General features: G+C 31.1%; 6 protein-coding genes across 6 annotated transcripts; 4 read left to right on the top strand and 2 right to left on the bottom strand.

Moving 5' to 3' along the window:
- Positions 1-648: 648 nt before the first annotated feature.
- On the bottom strand, positions 649-6,837 carry LOC113395529 (protein arginine N-methyltransferase 7-like). The gene is made up of 9 exons (XM_026633130.2): positions 6,688-6,837; positions 6,350-6,591; positions 5,867-6,112; positions 5,389-5,567; positions 5,011-5,236; positions 4,016-4,791; positions 2,949-3,097; positions 2,072-2,231; positions 649-808 (listed from the first exon to the last, which is right to left on the bottom strand). The coding sequence occupies exons 1-9, from the start codon at positions 6,744-6,746 to the stop codon at positions 701-703; spliced, it is 2,145 nt and encodes a 714-aa protein (XP_026488915.2). The 5' UTR covers positions 6,747-6,837; the 3' UTR covers positions 649-700.
- Positions 6,838-7,963: 1,126 nt separating this feature from the next.
- Positions 7,964-12,310, top strand: LOC113395555 (cytochrome c1, heme protein, mitochondrial). The gene is made up of 7 exons (XM_026633167.2): positions 7,964-8,100; positions 8,404-8,454; positions 8,954-9,102; positions 9,821-9,947; positions 10,167-10,284; positions 10,568-10,749; positions 11,735-12,310. The coding sequence occupies exons 1-7, from the start codon at positions 8,032-8,034 to the stop codon at positions 11,963-11,965; spliced, it is 927 nt and encodes a 308-aa protein (XP_026488952.1). The 5' UTR covers positions 7,964-8,031; the 3' UTR covers positions 11,966-12,310.
- Positions 12,311-13,347: 1,037 nt separating this feature from the next.
- Positions 13,348-15,565, top strand: Bhd (Birt-Hogg-Dube). Its single transcript, XM_026633155.2, has 7 exons — positions 13,348-13,724; positions 13,873-14,058; positions 14,164-14,299; positions 14,471-14,730; positions 14,836-15,040; positions 15,116-15,218; positions 15,372-15,565. Exons 1-7 carry the CDS (start codon positions 13,458-13,460, stop codon positions 15,508-15,510), a joined length of 1,296 nt encoding a protein of 431 aa, XP_026488940.1. The 5' UTR covers positions 13,348-13,457; the 3' UTR covers positions 15,511-15,565.
- Positions 15,566-15,684: 119 nt separating this feature from the next.
- Positions 15,685-17,356, bottom strand: LOC135193702 (large ribosomal subunit protein eL18). The gene is made up of 4 exons (XM_064217356.1): positions 17,260-17,356; positions 17,045-17,131; positions 16,674-16,935; positions 15,685-15,911 (listed from the first exon to the last, which is right to left on the bottom strand). Exons 1-4 carry the CDS (start codon positions 17,260-17,262, stop codon positions 15,712-15,714), a joined length of 552 nt encoding a protein of 183 aa, XP_064073426.1. The 5' UTR covers positions 17,263-17,356; the 3' UTR covers positions 15,685-15,711.
- Positions 17,357-17,487: 131 nt separating this feature from the next.
- LOC113395538 (kelch-like protein 10) lies at positions 17,488-22,724 on the top strand. Its single transcript, XM_026633142.2, has 7 exons — positions 17,488-18,363; positions 18,431-18,612; positions 18,768-18,979; positions 19,196-19,344; positions 20,322-20,508; positions 20,838-20,960; positions 21,882-22,724. Exons 1-7 carry the CDS (start codon positions 17,521-17,523, stop codon positions 22,070-22,072), a joined length of 1,887 nt encoding a protein of 628 aa, XP_026488927.2. The 5' UTR covers positions 17,488-17,520; the 3' UTR covers positions 22,073-22,724.
- A 169-nt stretch (positions 22,725-22,893) lies between these two features.
- On the top strand, positions 22,894-27,216 carry LOC113395563 (15-hydroxyprostaglandin dehydrogenase [NAD(+)]-like). The gene is made up of 6 exons (XM_026633179.2): positions 22,894-23,166; positions 25,501-25,624; positions 25,743-25,849; positions 25,945-26,118; positions 26,515-26,669; positions 27,018-27,216. The coding sequence occupies exons 1-6, from the start codon at positions 23,074-23,076 to the stop codon at positions 27,121-27,123; spliced, it is 759 nt and encodes a 252-aa protein (XP_026488964.1). The 5' UTR covers positions 22,894-23,073; the 3' UTR covers positions 27,124-27,216.
- Positions 27,217-27,825: the final 609 nt, after the last annotated feature.

The following is a 27,825-nucleotide window of genomic DNA, read 5'->3' as shown; positions in this document are numbered from 1 at the left end:
CGATTTTCGATCAGTAAGGCGACACAAAATGCATTGGACATTTATTGTCGAAGGGATTTCGACCTTCGGTATCGAGAAAATGATTCAATACAAATATACGTCAATTGTTTATCACGTGAAAAATCGAATACATACGTTATGTTGTTTACGCACATTTTGGTACATACTTTTCTACGAACGAAATCGACACTCACTATGACTTTGTCTAGTCCAGCTGTTTTATTAATGGTATGACGTAATGTTTATTAATAATATTGTTTAGTTTGTGTTATATTATTATAGTTTTTAATAAGGACACATATAATAAATGCAATAATAATCCAGTTGTACATTTTATCCATTTATTCTTCATTTCATTAGACACATATGTAGGTATCGATAATTATGTCAGATATATAGTATATAGTTGGACTCGAAAGAGTCTGTAACAAAATATAAATAAACCATTTTAAAAAAACAGTAATAAACCAAAAATGTTTTGTTGATTTCATTCAGTTGTAACTGAATGAAATCAACAAAACATCTGCAACTGAAAATCGTAAATAAATACTATGACAAAAAATGACACATCGTGAAAAGAGTCATATTAATAATCGTATTATTAAAAAAAATATTATTTATTATTAATTAAAATAAAACTATTTATGCATACAGTCATCACATCAATGTTTATTAAATATATGATTGACACAGACTATAATTATTCTTCATTGACCCAGTCTATATGAAGATTGAATTGGCCCTTTTCTAAATCGCAGGCTACTTGATAATACCATACGTCCGAGTCAGTTACTGTTCTTGAATGTTTCTGAAACGAGAAATATTCATTTATTCATCCGTGAAATAAGTACATCCAAATTAAAACGGCACCAAAAAAAAAGTCCGTTCTGTAATTGTGATTATCACAAAAAAAAAATATCTGAATCAATTTTAATTCGCTTATTAATCTGGAGCTTTGATGGTAAACACAATAAACCCTTATATTCACCGAGCAGCGTTCAACTGGCGCATGGCTTAAAATATGAATACCTGTAATTCAAATTGGCATAAGACAGCACTATTCAGGAGAGCGAAAAACACCTATTAAACAATTACGAATTAAACGAACAATTCGAATCTTCGAATTAAACAATTCGCAAAGTCTTCAGGTATTCATATATCATATATATGTCTAATCGACTTTACAAGTACTTTATGGAGATTCTAAGGGTTGTGAAATAAATGGAAATTCTTTATAATAAAAATAGGGTACTATATCAACATCAACTACAAACTAAAATGATCATAACGCTTTTGATACATTAAATGACATTGATTATAAATATTGAAAATAAATTAATATCAAAGAAAGAAACGTAAGTTTAAAATCAAATTGTTATATTATTGTAAAAATTGTATCGGCTATTTGGACAGGGAACCTGTTAAGTTGAGCAGAACCGTCTTTAGTGCTGTGCTACGGAAGATTATGCTGAAAATATTCCCTACGAAAATCAGAAAATGAGGTCATTTTTACTTCAATGAACCGCTGACCGAGTGACCGTGTGTTATTATAGGCTGTTGATTATACTCTAGTCAAAACGTACATACAGAAAAAAAAACTTTTTTTGATACCATATTTGACCCGCAAATTAATTACACACAGATTCCGCGACGAAACCTTTTTATATGTAGGGCAACTAGATCGGAATGAATTCAAGTGCAGACCCAACAACTGTACGTGCTGTGGACATTCCCAGGTTGGAGTTATTTAAGCCGACTTATAAGCTGATGAAGCAATACTTAGAAAAAATGTAAAGTATAACACATTTACGAAAGTAAATACTTATGCCCACTTTTACAAGAAATGAGACATATTACGAACCATGAATTACGTATTCATTTAAAAAAAAAAAAATTAAACATCAATGGTAACAAAATCTAAAAACAAAATAAAATTATATTATACATACTAAACTATATATCTCGAAGAATTGAGTCGAATCTTATAAATAGCACATTTTCTTCTAAATATCCATTCGGCCAAAATTTGTTAGTCCCAATAATGTTTCCATATTTCACTTCTAATACTTACAAGTATCTTCACCGCCTGTCTGGTGTGCAAATCCCAATTTACGTTCTCCCCAAAGTTCGGCCAGTCCACGGGCCCCGAGCTAATACGGTTCTTTCCCACTACCCACACGGCCCATATCGCGAAACCGTTCACTGAATTAACACCTTCAATTTCTGAATCCCTAAAACATAAAATATACACGTTTTAGTATCGAAGCTATTTCTACTACACTAGACACTACACTAGCACAGGAGTAAAGACTAAAAAATAAACAACTCGGAACGAGATGTCAATGGTTTTATAATAATCGATCGTATTATAATAGTCTATGGTGTTCATTATTTAAGATAAAAAAAATGGCGATATAAATGTCGAGCAACTTTCTCATACTAAATATAAGCCACCACCACTCTGTGGAGTGGAGAATAGTGGTGTCTTAAGAAAAGAATTAATATATAATAATATAATTTTAAATATATTTATAAGGAATATGTTTGTAGGACATAATACAACAGAGATAAATTAAATATGTAAATATAAGATTTATCTTTACCATATATTTAATTGCAATATTATGTTACATACAGATATTGGCGACATATTAACAAATGGTTTTTAATATTGAAACGTTTGACGTCGAGTATTTTTGTTCGGGAATAGGTTGCGTCCAGGGTTCGGAAAGACTCGACATTTTTGAAGTCCCGGTACCCGAGATATCGTAGAACAATAGCATTTATTCGAAAAAAAAACTCGCGCGCCATTTCTCTGATATGCAACATTTTCTCTTCAACAAAAAATAAATTACGATTGCAAATCAAAATGAACGATAGTGAATATGAGAAGTGTAATTCTAAAACTTGACTGGCGTATAACAGGTCTATATAAATATCATACTCACACGATTGGATTTTTCCCATCAAATGCGAAAGTAGGCTTCAAATCTTTCAAGTGGATATCAAACAGTTTCCTCGGCAGTCCACGACATTTACAAGGATACTCCCACAGCGGCTGAGCTTCTATCTCCGCATCGCTGATCATTCGAGACTTCTGGAACGTAATTACACACAAACCTGTTATTATATAACTACACATTGGAATTGTTGATAACATATAAGTATACTTAATTAACCCCCATGCGACAATGCGTGCAAAATGTCATGATGGTCGAATTTTCTGGGATTATAAAGTTTTTTATGTGTTGTTAAATACACATTTTTATGTTTACATGGCATACCGATTTGTATGTCTATTGCATGGTAGCCTAACCCAACCGAATGACACTGGCAGTTGAAGAAATCAAAGATACTCCTTACACCGCCGACCATAGTATCAAAGATGACATGTCTCATGTCTGTAATGAGACTGGCTTACTGACCAATCAAAGCGGAAAACAGCATCACAAAGTATACATAGTCAATGCCAATAGCAGAAGTTCAGATAAAGAAACAACTTTAACCTTGAATTGTCATAATATCATTGGTTAAGATTTTAATTATCTGTAGCATTTAAAATAGCTTTACGAATTTCGTTATCGAAACTTATGAACTGTAATTAAAGTAGATATAAGTATTTAGGTGGAATTCGTTACATTTATGTCGTCCTGACAGATTTTGGTCATGGCGTACAATTTTAAGGGAGACCAGCCAACTACGCAGGACGCATCACAGTGCACAAGTGTAATTCGACGTGAAAAAGTTCAAGCACAGGACCAAGTTTTACGTGCTTACCATGACGCGAGAGTGTACAGACTTTCAACTACCAGACTCCGCGATTTTACAAAGAATTTTTTCGATTTTTCACCACTAGATCAACGAGGCCGTCAATATATTATGTAGATACATTAACCAAGAACTAAAAGAGGTAATAGCAAATCCCTTGTGATATGTAAATCAAAGGCTTTCCTAGCATTGAAATATTGTATAAGCGAATGAAATATACAATAAAAAGTATTAAAACATAAATTACCTCAACAAGTATATCAAATATAGACATGTCAATTCCCTCGCAAACACCAAGAGGTATCCTTATCTTATGCAAATCTTGAAATTCAACGGGCATTGCCCAAAACTCACAACTTGTAGGTATTATAGAAATATTATCCTTCAATTTACTGCTATACTTGTACAACAAGTACGCCACTTTTAAATTCTCCCAAGGTAGTATTGCACTACTAAAGTTGGGATCACAGACTATATTAGTCACATTTTCTAATATCTCATCTGTCGGTTCTGAAATTATCTGAACATTTTCTATTCCATTCTCTTTAATATAGTCATTCAAGATTCCAATATTTAAACTCATATTTTCAATGATGTAAACGGACTTAGCACCAACTCTTGCAGCAGCCAGCCCAAGAAAACTACTACCATTTAGGTCTAAAACTACAGAATCATTTGAAATTTCTTCAATTACTTTCTGAAGTAATTTTTTACTTCGTCTTCCATCGTTTAAATAAGAAACATGAGTTCTTGATAGAGCCATGTGAACCCCACACTCACATACGGGTCTCTGATAATGTTTATGTTTTGTTTTCTCATCTTGTAAATAGAACCATAGAGAGTACTCATCTTGGCAGGATATCAAAGAGACGTCAGAATACTTTTCCAATGTCAATTCCCTTGGTAGATAATAAACTGCTTGCATCCAATGGTCACGCCATGGTATGGTGTCTTTGGGGCTTTCTGATGATAAATTAGCATCGGGATGTGCCCACCATGGTGCACAACTTAAGCATATTTTACCTAAAATATAAAGAAGTATTCCATTATTACGTCAATAGAGATAACATTGAAGGTCATCAAAATTAAAGCAAAACACTAAATCATGAAAGCTACAAATATATATATATATATATGCTATAACTTCTCTATAACAAAAACTAACAAATGAACAATGTAATTTGTTGTTAAAATTTCTAAGCCTTATAATTTAAAAGAAGTAATCTATTCAATAGTACTAACCTTCAGGATCCATATTGAGTTCCCACCACATAAAGATCATTTGAGCTTTGCCAGTATTAGTCACTGTGAAGAGCTGTTGGACACTACGTTTCATGTCAATTGAGGAATTACCAGACCAATCATAATAAAATATTGGGATCTGATCAGACAATTCCTTGAATGCTTCCCGAGGAACTTGTGACAGCTGAATATCATGGACAGCTGCAGAACCTGCACAATCTTTCATCTGAAAATTTAATTATTCATAATATGTAATGTCTTTTAATAAAAAGTGCAATTTACTTAATTTTTTTATTTTTGAAGTGTTTTTTTGAATATATGTTCTAATTATTGTTAATTCTGTTGTAAGTACTGAATAAATATATAACTTTTTAATACCTTTTTAGGTGTACGTAGTATTAGATGCAAATCTTCATCGACTAAATCATTTACTTTATTCCATTTTTGCAGTAGAGGGCTTTCAATAACCTGAGCATATATTACAGCTGAGTCCGGAATTACAATACATTCTTCTTCTAGGAGATATTTATGCGCATGTGAAAAGGTTGACAACGCACCTTAAAATAAAAGCATCACTGTTCGTTATGGTAGTTACAACAGTTGACTATATAACAAAATACATTAATGAAAGTAAAAGCAAATGCAAAATGAATTCGCAAAGAATATAATTGTCATTGACAATTAAATAACACAATTGTTTGAGGGTGCAAGTATAGGTCCTTTTCTGTACCCCAACTATGTGTAAGCAAAATTTCGTAACAATAGATTGAGTATTTAAGACATAAACGCATAACAGACAAATATTAGGATTTGACAATTATATTAACTAATATTAACAATAAAATTTAATATTCACCTTCACCAATCAATTCAGTATCAAAAACTTCGGTAACTAATATATTAGCCTTCTGCTTCATGTCTCCATCATCACCAACTGTCAACTCTGTGGATCTTTTGGGAATGACAATAATTTTATCAGCTACACCATTCATCTCTAAGATCTTTATACAACATTCTGCCATAGGTTTGAATGCTTCACAGGCAGTGATAGTATCAGCCCCGCACTTTGCTGCCATAATAGACAGTAATCCTGTACCAGTTCCTGTAATATTCGATTTAACTTGTCATTATACAAATATATGAATATTTAATAAAATAATTATTTAATTAATACATTTCAATATATGTGTATATTTGCAAACAAATAAATAAAGATATCATTTTTGTTTTTCTGTACGAAAAAATTATCTGTGTTAGTTAATTTTAGAATGTTAGTAACTTAAAATTGAAAAAAATAATTACATAAATAAAAAGTATATTGAAAATGAACGAAACATGCCTATGTCCAATACATTTGCTTTCTTGCCATGATTATGCATTTTTTGTATTGCAAGTTGCAAAGCTCTATGGTATTTCTTATTTCTTTCTGTATCGTGAAGCATATCAGCAAAAGCTGATCGGGCTATTTCTTGGTGATAGTCGTAATCTTCATGTTGAACGTCCCACTCCGTATCGCCAGTGATTGGATTACGTTTTTGGGTAAAAACTTGCATTTTAATTGTGCTTGAAAAATTTCTCAGACTAAAATTATTTCAATTATTATAATGTAATGTTTGTTACAAGAACTCCACTCACAGTTCACACCGGTTTCATTATATTTATGAATTAAGTATTAACCTTTTAAATGAGTTGCATAATAAGTAACTACGAAATCCTTTAATAAGATCAAATTTCATTGAAGATTAGAACTTACAATGATTTAATTATACATTTTATATATTTTTGCAATACGAGATTATTCAAACCAACTCCATGTGTGAATACAAAAATCGGAATGTCAATGTCAAACTGCAATCATGTTATAGGTATCAATTTTATTGATTTTTCTTCCAAAAAAGTATAGTAAGTTTTTCATAAATTGCCAGAATTACCCTACTACAGCTAAATGACTTACCTGCTACATATAGCTATATTTATGTGTTTATTAATTAGAATTTATAAATTCCATTAACAGAATAAATGTCATTTGAATATAGCGCGTTTTAAAGATGGAATGTCTAACTTTGTTTCTTTAATTCCGCTTACTCTACCAAGTATCTGGTTAACTCAAACACAGCAACATTTCAAATTTAATACATTTTTGTATACTTTCTTCCAACCATAATTGGAAAAAAGCCAAATAAACAACACTTGACAGCTAATTAACGGGATATCATTGGTCGAGAGCTTCATTAATCTATGATATTCACTATGATATGATATTCACTAAAAATGGCATTTTGAACGTTAACTTAGATATAAGTGGTTGAGTGTAATAGTGTTGTATTATAAATAAAGATACATTAATCATAAACGCTTAGCAATGCACTGTCTATGGTTTATTTATCTTTTATTCTACTTCCATTGGAATTGGCTATAGGTCTCTTTTCATACACAAACATACCTCTCCTTACTTTACACTTTATAGTCAATAAAGGTTACAATATCTTTCTAACTTTTTTAAGTTTTGATAAGCAAAGTATATAGTATATATATGATAATAATAGTATATAATATGTACCTTTGTTTATCAATTATTATTAGCCTACAGGTAAAATAGATAATCGCTATCTCGACAAGCAAAATCAATGGGAATTATTATTATAATAAATTTATATAAATCATAAAATATGATACATAATAAAGAAAATAAATGTATTCTTTTGGATACACGAAAAACTATAGAAAAGACAATACTTATCCACTACGTTTTATATACGTATTATGTACAAGAAATCTTTGCAGTCTACTCCAAAATGCCCTATTATTTCTATAATTAATCAATATGGATTTATAAATAGAATATTAAGCAAAACAATGAAGTTGTTATACTATCATATCACGGAAAGAATTTATTCGGTTAATAATTTTAACAATTAAATAACCAGTATATTACAGACCATATCCGATTTTTAGTGTTAGCAATGAAATTTTGATTGTAGATGTCAGTCGATTCGTCTTTCATTACGACGTTTTACTATCATGGCGGCCGCCGTAGGCAGGATTTGTGGGGCACGACTTTTGAAAAATTATGGGATAGTTGGACCCAAGGTATAACTATAAATATAAAACTAATTCCAGTACAATTACATTTTAGCTAGTGTTTCTAAAGTGTCCCCTTGCAACAAAAAAAAAAGGTTACTAAAGTTCTAATCTCTGAGGAAAACTAGTGCAATTTATTAAATTTATACGTCTACAATAGTTAATATCGCGTTAAACTTTAAATAGTGGGTGTTGAAAGTAATCGAAGATAGGTGGTTGCTCAGTGTGTGCAAAAATAATCGGGGCGAAGCATAACCTTCTCAACATTATGTAACTACTATATTGAAAATTAATTACGATCATCCCTTGCAGGTCCGTCAGCTGTCCACCACTGCTAAGGGATGGACAAAGAATAGGAAATTGGTAAGTACCTACTTCAAAATTTGTATAAAAGTGGCACTAAAATAACAAAGAAAAAAAAGAATCACAATAATTTACAAAATAGAAGAAACCAACAATATATTTAAGTTTAGTTACCTATATTATTAACTTTTTTATTTATAGGCCAATATTGCTAACTTTATGCAACCCTGACAAATGGCATTTAAGTCACCATATAGATTTAAAATATGAATAATATTAAGATTTGTCACAGTAAACTATATTCCTAGTAATTTGTACTAATAAATAAAAATTAAAAATCGAATACGCTTATCTTATCTAAAATTAGAACCAAATAACTAATGTTTTTTTAACATTATATAAAATGATGCAGTCCCTGCATTACAAGCTGATTATATTTTTATAATGAATTCAATGCATCCAACGAAGTTAAAGTTAGAATAATTAAATGATGATGTTTATGATGTTCTTATTTTATTTTTAATGATGGTTTTGTAATTGTGCGGTATTATATTTTCAGTTGTTATCCACATTGGGTGTGGTTGGTGGTGGAGTAGGTGCTCTACTGTTTGCCCTAGAGCAATCTGTTGAAGCTTCTGATGATAGGGCCCATGCATTTCACCAGCCTTGGAGCCATGATGGCTGGTTCCAATCTTTAGACCATGCAAGGTAAGATTTTTAAATGCAATTATCTATCTTATTCGTTTCAAGTGTACAAAATCAATGGTAAGGCTCAATTTGGTTTAATAAAATTCTAGACAAGTCAAAAGAGTATATAAAAGAACTAGTTTCACCCACAATTTCAACTGCATCGTAGGGGAAGCGGTAGGTTTTAGATATATAAAAGTACCCTATGTCTATATACTATGTACCCTATATCTTTTCTTGGTACTGCTTTATACTATATTTCATCAAATTCAACCCATCGTTTCTGCCTTGCAAGAAAGTTACTTAAAGTAAAAGAAAGACATAAGACAGAGTTACTTTTGCATTTATAATATTAGTATGGATACTGTTATATGCTAAATGTCTTTAGATATAAAAGTCATGTCATATAAACAAAAAAAAAATGATAAGATAATTTTGGCAGGAACATACAAGGTAAAAAAAAATGTAAGAGCTGTAAAAATTGTAACATCATTAGGAATCCTGCACACTAGAAGAAAATTCTATATAAATTGAAGGAGAGAGGTAAAATAGTCTCCTAACTCTTAATTAAATGGTAGTTAAAGCCTTAACTACCATTTAATTAAGAGTAAGAGAGATTGCAGCAGTGGGTCATATCACATGGAATGTTATAATCTTTTATTAATTTATCATATCAAAAATGTTATATTGAAAAAAAAAATTGCTTCGCTTATAATGTAAATTTTATAATTTTTCTAAGTGTTCGTCGTGGCTATGAAGTATACAAGCAAGTGTGCAAAGCCTGTCATTCTCTGCAATACATTGCTTTCCGTAACTTGGTCAATGTTACCCATACTGAAGACGAAGCAAAGGCTGAAGCAGCTGAGGTATGAATAATAAGAAATTTTAAATAACCGTTGTTGGTCAGGTAAAGTGCAGTCAAGGGACTAATGCATTTATTCTAGACATACTTCTGATATATTATTAAATATTACCACAAAGTGCTCCACAACAGAAGCATTTTTATATTTGAACATTTCACAAAGTCTGTAATTTTAGTTATAATAAAATCTCTATCTATCTCTATAAATAAAAACTAATTTAAGGTGACGGTAAAAGATGGTCCCGATGAAGAAGGCAACTACTTTGAGAGACCCGGAAAACTCTCAGACTACTTACCATCTCCATACCCCAATGAGAATGCTGCCAGAGCTGCAAACAACGGTAACTTAAATAATAATAGCAGAACTAATTAAAAAGGAAATTAAATTACATATTGAATATTTATTAAACTCATGTTCAATTATGTAATAGATAAAATAATAATGCATCCATAAATATTAAACATTCTATATGGTTGAAATTGGCATAGGTTCGAGCTAATTTTGAAGTGAATGATACTGAATGTGAAAGATGGCACAATATTGTTTTCATGTGTGTTAAAGTCAGTACATTATTGGTCCTATAACTTTTATTACAAATTAATGTACTTTATATTTTATTCCAGGTGCTTACCCACCCGACCTGTCACTCATAGTATCAGCTCGCAAGGGTGGCGAGGACTACATCTTTGCCCTACTGACTGGATATATGGATGCACCAGCTGGAATCATATTGCGAGAGGGACAAAATTACAACCCATACTTCCCTGGCGGTGCTATTTCTATGGCACAAGTGCTGTTCGATGAGGTAAAGTGCAATGCATCAAAAAAAGTGTTCACATTATTTATATTCACCTAAACTAAAATCAAAACAGTCAATAAAATAATTTGGATAACATCATTTTGCCGACTAATATAGCATTTAAGATGTTATATTTCTAGTGATAGTAATAATATTGGCTCATCCACCCTTCAAAGATAAATAGCAATCCAGAATAATTATGTGTGGTTTTCTGTATTGACTCAAGGACCTTTCATTTCATTTATCGAGGTCAATATATATTTTTTATAGGTGTATAAACTAAAGTCCACTTTTAAATAGGAACAAATATGTGAATTCAATTAAAGGAAGATATGACTGATATTTAAAACATACCTTATCCCAAAATGTATATGCTAGTAACTGATGGACTTTATAAGTTTTGAGGCAAAACATTTAACCTAGATAATAGACAAAAAACTCGGATTATATAGGCCAAATGTAGGTAAAATAATATGGGCTATATAAAATCCATCTTAATTTATTTTGAATGACAGTTGATTACATAACACGTCATACAGGTGTTTTATAACTTCTTTGTTATAAAATGACTGCTACGAATTTTTCCGTCACTTCAACAATTGACCATTATGGTGCGTATAAGGAAAATGTAAGAAACTAACCATTTTAACCTGTATTAACTAATTATTCTATAATTATAATACAATAAAGCTCAAATACAAATAATGGAAATACATTGTGATATTCACTATATGACTGCTGAGAAAAATTATCATATTTTTTTTACCTATCGCTGGGTACCATATAAAACCTAAAAAAAGGCACAAATTTCACTTTTGAATCAACCTTTGTATTTGATTTAATAATAATGTAATTACTACCTACCATAAATACCACTTGACAAACATTAATTGCACTATTTATTCCATGATCACAATGATTTTAATTGCTAAAATTAACAAATAAAGTTTATGATCTTTTGCTATTATTCTTTTTTTTTTTTTGCTTACAGGCAGCAGAATATAGTGATGGGACACCAGCAACGGCGTCCCAATTGGCCAAGGACGTTGCCACTTTCCTCCGGTGGTGTTCTGAACCAGAACTTGACGATCGTCGTCTTATGACTATCAAGGCCATAGGCATCTTTTCAGTGTTGGCCGCTATAGTATATTACTATAAACGGCACAAGTGGTCTACACTCAAATCCAGGAAACTAGCCTACAAACCCGTCTCTAAGAAATAAGACATAGTAGTGTAAAGCGTAAAATTTAGACAATTTTTTTTCAATAGGTGACACAAATGTTATTTGTTTATAATTAAAATAATTTATTTCATATGAAAATTTTTCTTTTCTGTTATGCTAAAATCATGTTCATGCTTTGCTAACCACAGTTACCATTCATACCTGGCTAGTTGTAGCGGGGTAATATTATAACTGTTAATAATTTATGTAATGTTAAACTTGTATTAACGTCTGTCGTATGGTGAATGCGGCACAGTTGGTACAATTGTAAGCTGTGCAAGTGATGTTCCATGAAAATTAAACTATGAATCCGTGTACAGTTCAATAAATGAGTTATTGAAAATCGTGGAATGGGTGTTTTAATTTCTCTCTAAGTAACATAGACAAATTATAATAAATATGGCTTAAAATATAATAACATAATCTTTTCCAAAAAATTAAAATGCCGTGTCTTATATCCCATAACTATTGAATAGTTTTTACAATTTATATATCTATATAAATTGTAAAATCTTTCTAAATTAAAATATATGTAATATTTACTTGCATTAAGTGATTTCACTAAAAATATTTAAATGTTATATAATAATAAATAGTTGAATTTAAATAATGTTAAACCTTTTTGGAGGTTATTTCCTAGGCAAGATAGTATTAGCACTCCTACATACACAAATTCCTTTTCAGAAAACCCTCATAACTTTCTATTAGCTCCACTCGAGATTTGAACCCAAGACCTCGTCTACGTGCTCCTAAGCTGGATATACAAATGAGTCTTTAAATAAATATTGTATTTGTACTATTTTGTAATATCTCTGCAATGTTTGTTTGATTAAAAGCCTAGATGTTTTGCTTGACAAAGACTTCTTCTCATTTGAAGAGGGTTTGGAGCTTATTTCACCACGCTGCTCCAATGCGTTTTGGTGAATACATATGAGGTTTTTTTTCTGTTTTGAACATGCAATCATCGGTCAAGATTCACGTGTTCTCTCAACTTTCTATACATCATTGAGTAATTGTAAGAAAGATTGCGATAATAATTAATAATGATGAAATAGCCAGAACCCATTTAATATTAATTTGAATAATGTACATACTGACTATTTACATACATATAATATGACATATTTCTTCGTAAAATTTACTATAGATAAATATTGCAAATGGTTGCGGTTGTGGTTGAACGTTCGATACTTGAGCCTTTTTCTGAAAGAAAAGAATACTGAATACCGCAAAAAATATGAAGTTGGATTTGACATTGACAATTATCGATTTTGACATTTTAAAAATAAAATAATTATTACCTATCTTCCAATTCGAAGTAAAAAGTATTTTTTTATTTTTATTTATCAATGAAAGCGTATAAGTATTAAATTTATGAAAACTTTAATAAAAAAATTACAAATGAAATCAAAATAAATTGTTTGCAATGAACTTTTAAGCTCACCTTACAGTTTTAAGCCTATACTGATTATTGTGTTATTTTAATGAAAAAATGAATGCAATTGTTGGTTTGTGCCATTTTTGTGAAGCTCATGGGCCTCGACCATTGTTCTGTACATTTACAACAGACAATGATGCACATACAACTGAGTCATCGAATTGCGCAGTTCAATGTAGTGGATGTACTTCTGTAGGACCTGAAACTGTTTACGTATCAAGGGATGATGACGGAATTATTTTTTGTAGCAGAGAGTCGGTTCCTAACGCTGATGTCACTGCTTTCTTGAGGCAGGCTGCTCTACGAAGTATTACTTGTGAAGTAAATATTTGTTTTAAAACCATTATGTAAACACATAAATTTCAAGAAAATAATATATTAAGAAACACACTATTCATAGTAATTCATTCGTTATTTTATAAAATTCTCATTAACTTATACAGTGTTTTAGTTTCTTATTACTATTTAGGTGAGTTGGAGTAAAGAAGGTGGAGTGGTATACTTCAGTGATACCCAAGGACATGTCCTGAGTCTCATGTTTCATTTAAAAGATACAAGGGCGAGGGGTCTCAAAAGATTATTTTCAATAGTTGTTCTGATGAAAGATAAAATGTTACTTCTTAATGTAACTCCAGTGCTTTCGGAACACATGCAGGTAAGATATAAATTAACAGTTTATTACACTAAAACAATCACAAATATTATTTAAGTAAAATTTATTAGACAATATGAGTAATAATGCAATTTTTTATTATCATAGAAAATTGCAAAGGAACTTCAACAATTAGCAGATATAGTATATGATAATGAACAAAGTATTTGTTCTCAAAGAGCTTTGAGGCTGAATACAGGAAGAAATGATTTTGGCCAGTCTAGATCTCTCACACAGCTCACAGGTATATATTTCTTGTTATTTTATATGATTTATTTAAAATGTATGAAACCAGAAAGGAGACAAAAGCCTAGTGAAATGTATATAAAAACAAAAAATAACATTTTATAAATTAATTTTACTTGAAATATATAGTTAACCTAATTATTGTGAAGATTTTTCTTTTAACTTGTAGGAGACGATGATATTTTTAAAAAACTTCATTCTCATTTCACATGGATGCTAAGGACCGGAGCTGTAACTTACTCAGAAACTCTTTATACAAGTCAAGATTTACTTAAAAAGCTAAACCCTCAAATGACTATTGGGACGATATTTGATGAAAGTGCTTGTATGGTGACAGAAAATGATGATATATCTCTGAGAGAACTAGAAAATTTACTGACAAATGCTGTGTTTAGGATAATTCTATATTGTACTTTGACAGGAATTGATGTGAGTCTAAGACAGAAAAATTCTTACTTCAAAATATAACAACCTAACCCTTGAATTCATTCATTCATTATTAAATATATTTTATTTAACAGTAGTTTGTTACAGATTGAAATAAAAAGTAAACAAACAGAGCCATCAAAAATAATAAATAGTTTATCAAGATTATTGCCAAGCTCTAACAATAATACTGGTCTAAAGATCAGACCGATAAATGTGGTACCAGCTGCACAGTCACCAGATGTATGTATTTTAGAAGAAATGGATAACAGTAATTTCAGTTGCAAATGGAGTGGCACATTGCCAACCAAATGTGAGTGTAAAACATACATGTCTTTTCTTCTAGAATTTAAATATTTAAGGCATAATTTCAAATTAACTGTTGCAGGTCCTACCTTGATGAACAAAATAGTGAATGCTATGACAAATAAAAAATTCAATGATGTTGTTTTACATCAACATATAAAATCCTTAACAGTTGAGTGGTTAGGGTAAGAATTGATTTTTTATATCATGGAACTTGATGTTATTTCATATAATTTAATTAAACTAAGTGAAGACATCATTCTGTTTTTATCAAAATTGTATTGTCTGTATAATTACTGAATTTAAAATAATAATTATTTTAACTGTGTTTATTGCAGAATTGCGAAAACTATCAAGATGGCTTTACAATCTTCTGGAAAGTCAGATGCAGTTACCAAGTTAAAACAAATATTAGGAGTTTCACCAAACGATGAATTGTTGGTGAATTATTGGTCACAATCGTTCTGTTGTTTATAAGGCTATTATAAAAAATATTTATTTATCAATTGTTATTAAATTATTTTTTCAACATGTATGTATATTTATAATTCTTATAATACTTTTCCACCATAAAAAATAGATAAGTAGTTTTCCTTATGACCATTAAATGTAGTAGATATTTTAAAGGAATTATAAATGAAAACTCAAAAATAGGTAGTACTCCTTATATTAAAAAGATTACACATTTGAGCGACGGCTCGGTCTTGAACGCTCATGGCCCTTTGAGCGTACATAAGGCTTAGTGTGTGAGCGTGGTGCACCTGGTGCAGGACCAAAGTGACGTACAGCTTCACGGGCATTTCTACATCCTTGAACCAGAACAGTCTTGCGGCCGGTGGGAGCACGGAGTGCCAACTGGTCGAAAGTTAGAATCTCACCTAGAAAAATAATTATATTTACCATATACGATCACATTTAACACAACTTCATCACAATGGAACAAAACAAATAGGAGAATTACTGTTCAATTAGGCACACATTGATTGTCAAGAGTTATTATTAATTTTAATTTATATATTAAATAGACTACAAACGTCTGAAAAGTGAATAGTATCATGACAATGTTACAGATATTAATTATAGTATCAAGAAGTAAAAGGTCAAACTGGTAACATATATTAATTCTAGTTAAGCATTTTATTATACTAAAAGTACCACATGCTATAACACGAGTTTACGCATTATAAAGGTCTTATTATAATGTATTCTCAAGAAAGAACAATCAAGTGATATTCTGACGTAACTAAATATATTTTCATTAAATGAGTTACAATAACTTAAATAATTTAAGATACATTAAGGGGCTGAACAAAAATAATTGAATTGACAATATTATATATTAAGCGAAATATAAGTTTGTAGTAAGATATTCTGAACTATTGGCAATTGTTTTTATTACAACTTATTATAATAAGTTATTATAATAACAAAAAAAAATCATTTATTAATGTTTTTGTTGCTTTTTTGTTATTGAATACAAAGGTTATTAATATAATTTATATATAATATTTCGTCTAATTTATATATATCCGGGCTTGTAGGGTTATGAGAGTCATATCGATCCATTCAAAAGGATAAACATTAGCATGCTACATAACCTAACATTTTTAAACAATAAAATAGAATATAACATTACTTACCTCCAGCAGCCAAGATACGGGCGCGTGCCTTTTCAGTCACATGAAGTGCAGCAACAGACATCTTAGGTACTGTATACAGCCTGACGTCGTTGGTAACGGTTCCGACAACCACAGCAATCAGACCCTCACGGGTGGGTTTCTTCATGTGGCGAGCAAGACGTGACAAAGAAATGGGCGCCCGGTTGATACGGCTCATGAACAGCCGTCGCAAGACAATCGTGTTGAACTTGGCATTTGTACGTCTGGCCAAGTATCTGTATAACTGTCAACAAAAATTTAGGTTAGAATAATAAGATAATTGTGATCAATGAAAAATGATATAACTAGTAATTATCAAGTAAATTAATTTACAATTTTCTTTATTTACTTACTTTAACAAGCAACCTCAAGTATACATCCTGAGATTTAACTTCGGTACGCCTAACTTTCCTGTCGTGTTTATGGTTGATGTCGACACCCTGAAATAAATATAGTAACACATTTTAACTTCACTGCTTTAACTGTAAATCACTTAAAACTTTAACACTGGGTTGATATCACGAAGATTTTTATGGATAATTTTTATTTTTCTTTGAGCGAAACTCACCATATTGACAACCGGAAGAAAAAGAGAGTCTATAGACAAAAACAATAATTGACGGAGATTTCGATGTTACCAGTATGCGTCTGTCATGAACAAAAAACCATAGACATGTGTTTTCAAACTGGCCAACGAAATAACAATATTTCAATTAAATTGAAAATATATTTTATTTAATTTAAAATATTGAAACAAATGAAAGGACCACTGTCTTAAAACTGTCGTCGTGACAGACCACAAGTTTCGACCGCCGTTTTTTCGAAAGGGATGGAATTTAATTCGAAACATCGAAAACTATCAAAAAGCAAAAATTCTGTGCGTACTGCAACAGCTACTAAGCCACGTTTAACAAAAAGGAGAATTATAGCTCGAAAAAGAAAATGTGTGTGTCTTCCTGAAAATTATTCTGTAGTTGAATTTCCGGCAATATGGAACGAGTTAAGACAAAACGGTCAATTATGTGATGGAGTAATCGTTTGTAAAGATAAGAAATCTATTCAAGTACATCGAGCTATACTTTCAGCAGTTAGTCCTTATTTTAAAGCAATTTTTGTAAATTCATTAAAAAAAGGTAAACCAGAAGAAACAGAAATAATCGTAGACGTCCCTTCCTATTATATGAATTTAATACTTGACTATGCTTATACGGGGACATGTGTAGTTACTGCTGAAAATGTGGAATATTTATTACCTTACGCTGATCAATTTGATGTCGTTGGGGTTATACAATTATGTTGCCAATTCCTTTTACAAGAATTACGACCTCACAACTGTCTTGGAATATTTAAATTTGCCAGGTGTTATTTCTGTAGTGAGCTAGAAAATAAAGGAAAGTTGTTCATAAGACAAAATATTGCGAGAATATTGAAAGAATGTAGTGAATTCAAATTACTATCTCACGAAGAACTGGAAGATATATTACGCGACGATGAATTGAATGTTAGAAACGAAGAAATAGTATTTCAAGCTGTGAAAATGTGGGTAGAGCATGACTTAGAAAATAGAAGAAAATATATCCCATCATTATTATCTTGCGTGCGCTATGGTCACATCGGCTACAAATATTTTAAGTCAAAAATTTTACAGTGGCAGCCAGTTATTGATGACGAAGTAAGAGTATTATTCAGATACATCAGTATATGCGATTGCTCTATACTTAAATATTATTTCGTTATAGAAATGCCAGGAAGCGTTGTATCCAGCTGTAGTGTTTCTTACTGTTTTGGACTCGAGGCCAGATGGGGAAGCTGATCTTAACGATCCCTTAGCGAGACCACGAATTCCTTACGAAATACTTTTTGCAGTAGGTGGTTGGAGCGCTGGCAGTCCAACAAGCTTTGTTGAAACTTATGATACACGGTATTTTTTTAGCAATTATTCTAATTACGTATACCAATTTACTTTATTTTTGGTATGTACTGCAAAATTATAATTTATTTTATTATTATTATATATTAAATTAGTATTTCTGAAAAAGAAAATACATTGTAAAAATGATACTTTTTTATTTATAGAGCGGACCGCTGGTTTCTTTCTATTCATATGGACTTATCACCTCGTGCTTATCACGGACTGTGTGCATTGAATAATTTAATATATATGATTGGCGGATTCGATGGCAGCGACCATTTCAATACTGTTCGATGTTACGACCCGGTTGCCAACACTTGGCACGAACGAGCTTGCATGTATCAAGCAAGATGTTACGTCAGTGTTGTCGTTCACGGTTAGTTCAGAATCCTGACAGCTAAGCCGAGAGAATCTTTACAAGACCAAGTTATAAACATTTTTTTCAGGAAAAAATATTACATGAATCTAGTAAAGTTTTAAGTCAATTTGGTTCAATATCTTTTATTTACCATTGTTATACTGTAATTAGATTTTTTTATAAATTTGCGTTATACTTTAAGTTTCCTTGATTAAATAGAAAAGTGTGTTTCAGATGGTTTAATATACGCATTAGGTGGTTACAATGGTCGTACTCGTATGTCTTCAGTCGAGCGTTACTATCCACAAAAGAACCAGTGGGAAATGACAACGCCAATGAATAAACAACGCTCTGATGCTAGTGCGGCTTCACTTGGAGGAAAGGTGAGTACTAGGTTTCACCTAAAAACCTGTAAAGGATAACTGTAAAATATATCTACTTGTCTAATTTTTCATAAATTTGTAATATGTAATAGATCACATGTATCGATCGATGCATCGATTGAAAAAAGAAAAAGGCACTTAGCCGATGATTCGATAGAAATATTTTAAAATAAAAACCTCATTAAAGTCCCGTGTTATTCGTAACGGAAGTTGACGAAATCGAACTAAGATGATAAAAAAGTATAATATGTATCGTAGTCAATGCACGGTCAAAAAAACGATTTTCTGAAACTTCATACATTTTTTCTTTTCTTTACGAAAAGAAAGCTGTTTCCGATGTCGTTATCGAGATATTCGTAGTTAACTTTTGACGTTTCAGTAGCGTTCTGTAAACTGCTGTTCAACTGAGTACATTCACCTAATTGGAGACGTAAATACGACAACGCAGCACTTAGCAGTATATATAATATATATGTACATATTTTTTCATTACAAATTATAAAATGCAAAGCTAAATGATTGTATGTATGTATTGACATTTCGACATGAAAATTAAACCTAAAAATAGTACTGCGGATTTGACTTTATATACATTGATAAATCCTTAAATATGTAAAATGAAAAATGTTCTTAAGATAAGGAGGTATTTGCAATCAATTAAAAATAACACGATACTATTTATTTTAAAGTAATTTGGAAAACTCTTATTTGATTTGTCTTCGTGTCATTAGACTTAGAAGTGTTCCGAGTGATTACAGAGAAATCAAAATTTCATATTCAAATGATTGATCTCCCCGGCTAAGTTAAGAAAACTAAATAATTTAACTGCTTATAAGACTGTTGCAAAGAGTCAAATTTGATTACAATTTTATTTTAAAAACCTTTTTACAGGATTTATTGTTTGATTATTCTAATATAATTATTACTTGATGTTTAAAAATATTAAAAAATATTTTTGTAAGAACAAATCATTACAGATTTACATAGTAGGAGGTTTCAACGGTCAAGAGGTATTGAGTTCAGCTGAGATTTTTGACTCCGAAACTAAGCAATGGAGTTTCATTCGGTCAATGCTCAGTCCACGTTCCGGAGTCAGTCTAATTGCGTACAGAGACTCATTGTACGCTTTGGGTGGATTTAATGGTTACAGTCGTCTTAATACTGGTGAATGCAAATTTTTATTATTAAGGCATTTCGAGACATTTTTCGTTATTGATTATCATAGGTAGGTACCATAGACATTGGCTCGGTACGTTATTCTTTTTTAATTCAATTGAAAAATAAACCCAAAATTTGTCAGAATAAAATATGTAAAAATATGTATTGAAGTTTCTTAATCTGTAAATTTAACTATACTGACATCGACACTATGAAACAATATTTCACGTTAAGCTCTGCTCGGATATTTGTATAAGTTTCAAAATAACTTGATGACTTAATATATCAGAAAGGAGGTAAGATAGTCCCCTTATGAGAGTACTATTTTTACACAGGGGAGCGGTTTTGTCCGCAGCGCGGTAGCGAATGGCAGGAAGTGACGGAAATGTTTAGCGCCAGAAGCAACTTTGCTACAGTCTTGCTGGACGACATGATTTTTGTAATAGGAGGTTTCAATGGTTCGTTATTTTATAAATTACTAACTATTCCATTATATGCGTGTTTTGAGAGTGATGGGATTTTTTTAACCGGATAACTAAGGTTTTATGTTAGATTTTCGATTGGAATGAGAGTTCAGTCCAATTCAATATTTCTGTGGCGAAACGTCAACGAACGTTTGAGGTTTTTTTTGAAAATTTATATTTATTCCATATCTTATTCACCTACTTTTTTTAAATTACCTAAGTATTTATATTTAAAAAGATTTTCTGTGCAATTGAGAACGAATACATTTTGCACAGGGGATATTATAATGCTCAAAAGCATGCGTAAATGCAATTGTACTCTTATAATGCGATGGAAAGATGTTTCAGAACCTATACGAGTTCAGGCGACGAACAAATGAATTTATATTAGGTTTTGCACAGGAGATTAAACACAGTCAACGTCCTACTACTCTGAGCTACTCATAAAAAAAATATATATCGCCATCCTAACTCGGGAATTGGATCTAGAACTTCAGGATCTACCTTATAAACCTAGCCTGGCTATCAAAGAGGCAGTTTATATTCATATTGTTCTAAGAATATATTGTATGATATAAAATTGTCTAAATCTCATTTTGTTAGAGTAGGTCTATGCTGGGGGACTCTGTAGTGATATAGCGTAAATATTAAACTGAACAAGGCTAAGAACTCAATAGTGATAATCTATACTAATATTACAAATGAAAAAGTAACTCAATCTGTCTGTTTGTTACTTTATCGCGGCCAAACCATTGAACCGAAAGTCATAAAACTTGGTATGAAGCAAGGCTGAACCGCAAGGAAGGATAGGGCATTTTTTTGCCTGACACCTGACGCAAACAGATCCGCGTTCTACAACTGGTTATACATACATATTGCAGTAACGATGTGTGCTATAAATATAAAATTTTGCAGGTTCCACAACGATACCTCATGTCGAATGCTACGATGGAGACACATTGGAATGGTACGACGCAGCTCCTATGAACCTCACTCGCTCCGCTCTCAGCGCTTGTGTCCTCGCCGGTCTTCCTAACGCTCGATCATTCTCATACCTTGCAAAAGCCGTGCCAGCAGCTGGCGCAGATCAAGTATATCATTCATAAATTATTACCAAACTCATGATTAAATTTAAAGTTTCTATTTATATCCTGTTCTGAAAGATAAAATTTAGGTCACCCTTTTTTCATGCTCAAATAATTTAGTATTGATAGGACAGAAATAATTTATCGAATTATTCTTTTACTATTAAAACGCTTATTATTGAGACTAATTATGTGCCTATTTTGCTAAAACGTATCCGTCTCAACAACTGTGATATATTATATATTAATATTGTACATAAGACTTTGTCTATCCTATTTTATTTAACGTAAATCATGGTTATTTTATTGATATCGCATTTTGATTGTGTTGTAATTATTTAAAATCATGACAAAATATAAAATATTTAGTTTTTACTTCGAAAGTCATTTTAGAGAAAGAGGTTTTGAAATATTTTTTTTATATTAAAAAGTTGTTTGTGATAAATTTTATTTAGGTATTTTATAGCTCGCGTCCATTGCAATCGAAAGGGCTGCGTTTTTAAACTCCTATGTAAAAATACGATGCAGCGGTAATCGAAAATCCGTTAAATCGTTTGATCTGTGATATTTTAAATAGATAAATAATATTAAAAAATGTAAAATTGTTTATTAGCGAGAAAAATTATACCCAAGTGAACTAATAAGAAATTGACAAATAAAGTAAAATACAAGAAACGATTTGTTTTATTTATATCGCAATACTGACCGAAGTTTGCAAGGCGCCATAGTTACAACGCATTCATACCATAAAACATATGAGTGTCGTACTACGAGGCCTATTTATAGCGGTATACAAAGTGTCCTGTGAACCGTCCACACGAGTCTGAATCGACGTAGGATAGCGAGAGTGGCGTGCAATCGTGCGTATATTTACTACAGGAGGGGAATAGGGGAGGCCCGGGAGTACACCCCCCTAACCTCCCCTTTTAGCCCGAGATTCCGTCGCGATCGAAGCACACCCACATTGAGCGTAGTGGTTGCCGCATTCGGGCGCAGTCCTCTTAAAATAGAAAAAATTCGAAATGGAGTTAAAAGGCAAAGTTGCTTTAATAACAGGCGCCGCGGCAGGTATCGGACTCGCTTATAGCGAGGAATTACTGAAACAAGGAGCTAAGGTGAGTCGGCGGTTAAGTAAACGGAAGCCGTTCATGGTGCATTACTAATCTTAAGTTCAAGGTAAAAGGTTAAACTGGGCTGGAAAGAAGCCAAACTGACTGTTTGAGTCGTAAATAATTCATATGTGCGTAAAATACCTAAACGTAAAGTATGTAAGAAAAGATGTCAAGTGTCTTCACAGGCAGCTATTATTTGTATTGATTTTTGCCGCGCCTCGGTCGTTGATTCGTTTCGTTTATGTTTACTTATTTTTATGAAGTATTACAGTTTAAAGTATTGATTATAATCTGTACATACCTTTTCAATTAGTAGATTTTCATGTTAAAGAAAATTAAAAGGTTTTTAGATATTACTGTTCATTAATTTTTCTGTATATATCTTCCTTGATTAGTAGGTAATATTTAATTATTATCACATTAGTCTTATGAATTATTATATATATTCTTTAATGAATATATTTTTATAGATTTTTGTTGTTGTGTCGAAATCAAAAGTTTTAGTCTCCACTCACATGTTATCCGTGATATATCTATGTATATTGGAATTATTATTGTGTATTATGAAAGTAGGTAAGGGATTTTTTGTTATTCGTTAAATACATAAGTAGGTACCTAAGTAATCAATTCAATACGAAACGGAAAATATCTACTTATTTTAAAGCGATACTTTAAAATAAAAAAAAAAACAATAGGCGTTATATTTACAATGTGTTCACAACTAAAAGAGAATTTAAAATATATGTAAAATATAAACATTTCATTAAACTCGTATGTGTAACCATTTTAAAAGGCGGGTGCGTATATAAATGATTAACCAAGTTAATATTATTAGCCTTAGATAAAAAAAGCTAAATAGTACATTCAAATTGCATTCTCAAAAAAAAAATGGCTTAAATTTTTTAAGCCTTTGCGCTTTGCGATAACCTATAAAACCCGTTAAAAACGATGTCATTATTGTGCTTAAAATTTAAATATTTGATTACTTAATTGTCGAAGTTAAATTCATATATTTTTTATTAAAATATAAAAGATAATAGTCTAGGAATTAAGAATGGACCCTTTTTTAAAATGTTTATGTCCAAAAAGACGATGAATCGAAGGCTTATTAAATAATCGAATTACATTTTAAAGTATATATTTCTCTTTATTTGTTGTTCATATCTTATTGGTATAATATTATTCTTTTCTTTAATGATTAGTTTTTCATTAAAATATATGATTGTGGTTATTATAGAAACCTATTTAAACAAAGAGTTTCGACAAAAACGTAACCGTATACTACAATGATTGAAGTACATTAAAATATTTTAAATATTTATTACTCTTCCTACTAAGTGTTATAAAGATGTCATTTTTCATCGTTTCTATTTTCATTACAAAAGATTAAAAAAAAAATTTTAGTACATAATAAAAATCAAACCCGGCCATCCGGCCAACCAACGATGAGTTTTCAAGTGCCTTGTAGTGTGCCTTCTATTTGTATTTATTATGTCTACACTCTACACCGAAATCAAATTCATTGGAACAACGTTAACGAGTTAGCAATATACTTCTAGTGAAGATGGAAACTTTTGCCCTGCAGTGGGATATTTACAGACTTTTATGTCCAAATTTAAAATAAGATTCCATTTTTGAAAAACTGTCGTAAAAAATCATAGTGAACTCTTTAAATAAAGCTGATGACAATGAATGACAATGAAACGCTTGTAAAAGAAATATATCCTTAATTGAAATTGTTTGAAAGTAATATAATTGATTCTATTAACAAATAAACGGAGTATTCTGAAATTCATTATTATTCATGAACAATTTATTTTACCCTATTGTCAATGTATAAATGGATGTTTTTAATATTAAAGCAGACACGACGATTCAATTTAACACCAAAGAGCTTTTTAACCGAACAAACTTGCACAAAATTGTAATTGCAAACCGAATTTGGCCATCGTCATTTATAAATGTAAATCTTTTATGCCCTCGCTGATTCATGATAAAGGTAAAGTAAACTTTAATAAATGATAAATTGTTGATTCTGAGTTATTCAAAATATAAAGTAATTGATTGAAATATACAATTACTTATATGGGCAGTGAGTTGATTATTGATAATATGAGACTATATATAAAGATATTATAGAAACGGTAAAATGTGAATTAAATATAAAGGGATATTTGACGATACTAATTTTCACTTTCTTTCAAAGGTTTTTACTATTTTAAAATTATTTATATGGGATGTGAAATAAATTATATGCTTACTTAAATATGTTTTCATAAATTATTACCGCAGCCGAAAAACATTGTACACAATATGTATACAATATTTATTTTTCAGGTGTCGCTGTGTGATATTGATTCTGAAATCGGAGAACAGGTGGCCGATGAGTTGGGCGTGAAGTATGGTCGGAAAAACGTTTTATTTTGTCAATGTGACGTTACTGATTATCCACAATACGAAGGTCAGATTTGTTTTTGAAAAAAAAACATTTTTATTTGTGATGTGAAAATATTGTATCGACGTTTTAAAATATTTTTTCTACTGGGGACAACTTTGTTTAATCCTAATTTATTTTACAGAGGCATTTGAAATGACCATAAAGGTGTTTAATCGACTGGATATAGTGATCAACAATGCTGGAGTTATGAATGATAGATTTTGGGAATTGGAAGTCGACGTTAATTTGGTTCGTTATTACTAATATTCAATCAATTTCTGAGCTATATATAATACATTGTACTTGAGGTTTTTGTTGTTACTTAAAAATTATATGTATTTTAGAACGGAGTCATTCGCGGTACTCTTCTTGCTTACCGGTTCATGGGTAAAGATCGCGGAGGTCAGGGCGGTACGATTATTAATACAGCGTCGACTGCTTTCGTCAGACCTCAAGTCTCAACTCCAATATACACCGCTACTAACTATGCTGTTGTTGGTCTTACAAGATCGTATGGGGTAAGTTTCAGGTGGAATAGTATGGAGATTTTTATACCCATTGTAAAAGTCTTCTTTCGTGCAAGCTTTTGGCAATCAAAATGTTTTGACTAAATTGTCAACAAAAATCGTTAGTATTATTTTAAATAGTATGTTGTAGATGTAAGAATCGAATGCCAGCTTGTTTTTATTTCCAGGCAGCATCACAATCGATAATTTAGGTACTAATGCGAATGGAGCATTTAAATTGTCTTCCAGTGTTATTTTTTTATATTTTCAAATTATTTATTGACCCAAAAGTGTGTCATTTAATGCATTTATTCATTCATTGTATATATCAAATAGTAAACAGTAGTAAATTCGTCTATGAGTTAGTTACTTTTAAATTTGTGTTAAATATATTTTTTCATAACGCAGGACCAATACCATGTGAACTTGACTGGTGTTCGGAGCATAGCCTTATGCCCGGGCTTGACAGATACAGGACTTGTAAAAGAGATCCGCAAGCAACTGATGTCCTCTGAATACGAAGCCGCTTGGCAGCGAGACAACGCCAACTGCAAGGCTCAGAGGTAATGCCTTACAATAAAAAAAATAATAAAGAAATTATGTATAAAACGAAATGTAATTTTTCTAAGATTTCCATTAAATGTTAGAGACATATTACACGAAGAGAAACTTCTTTGGGTAGAGAGTTCAAGGTGAAATTGTAGAGCAATGTGACGTGATTATTATACACTTTTGTCACGAGAAAGTGAGCACCGAGTTGGTTGCGCTCTTGTTTTCAATGTTTTATGCTTTCATGAATGATATAAGTTGTCGCATATATTTTAAAATACTTGTATATATATTTTTACAGCGATGTTCTTTTTAATCTGTGGATTATGTTTGATGTATGTTAATTATTTTGACTTTTCCAGCCCGGAGCATATTGGGAGAACGTTGATCGAGGTCTTGATGAAGGCTCAGAGCGGGTCTGTTTGGATAGTAGAAAACGGTCAACCGGCAAGGGAATGGCGTGGTTAATTTTTTTTACACAATATGTTTTTTAATTTTCAATATCTGATTTAGTGCCACGTACCTATATGTACACATATTTTTATTTAATTTTTACTCTAGTATTTTTACAAATAGTTTAATTAAAAAATAATAATGATCACTTTGAGAATGTTGCTTGTAGATAATAATACCTATTCTATATAGAAATGTTTGAATCATAATTATGACAATTTAAATCGTGGTGAATAGTTTTGTCTTGCTTTGACCTCCAATTGACAAGTCACGAAACTAACTTTATAAACTTTGTTTAAATAATAATGTAATATTTATTTCTTTCTATGCCAAACTAATGGGAATTAAATAAATATTGTTCACTTAAGAACACAGGTGTCACATATGGGACCTCGTAACTTACCGACTACCGTGCAAGATGTGTGAAAATTACCCTAAGCACTTTTTAAAGTACTAATAAAATAAAATGAAATATGCACAAATATGTATGTATACCATTGTTGTGTAATCCTGTATTAAATTAAAATCAAAGTCTCTTTATATAAGGCTCAAGATGTTTACAATAAGTACAGCTAATAATACTAGCATTAATTGTAATACATAAAACCTATATACTCAGTTAAGTGATTATTTTAAACTTCAAATTATGTGATATGTGTATTACAAAAACCAAAAAAAACCGACCTTCGTGGTCGAGTAGTGTACACCGGTTTTTAT

The sequence above is a fragment of the Vanessa tameamea genome, chromosome 16 (assembly GCF_037043105.1).
Source record: "Vanessa tameamea isolate UH-Manoa-2023 chromosome 16, ilVanTame1 primary haplotype, whole genome shotgun sequence".
NCBI classification, from domain to species: domain Eukaryota; kingdom Metazoa; phylum Arthropoda; class Insecta; order Lepidoptera; family Nymphalidae; genus Vanessa; species Vanessa tameamea.
The sequence above is the reverse complement of the archived record's forward strand: the minus strand, read 5'-3'. Positions and strand labels throughout refer to the sequence as shown.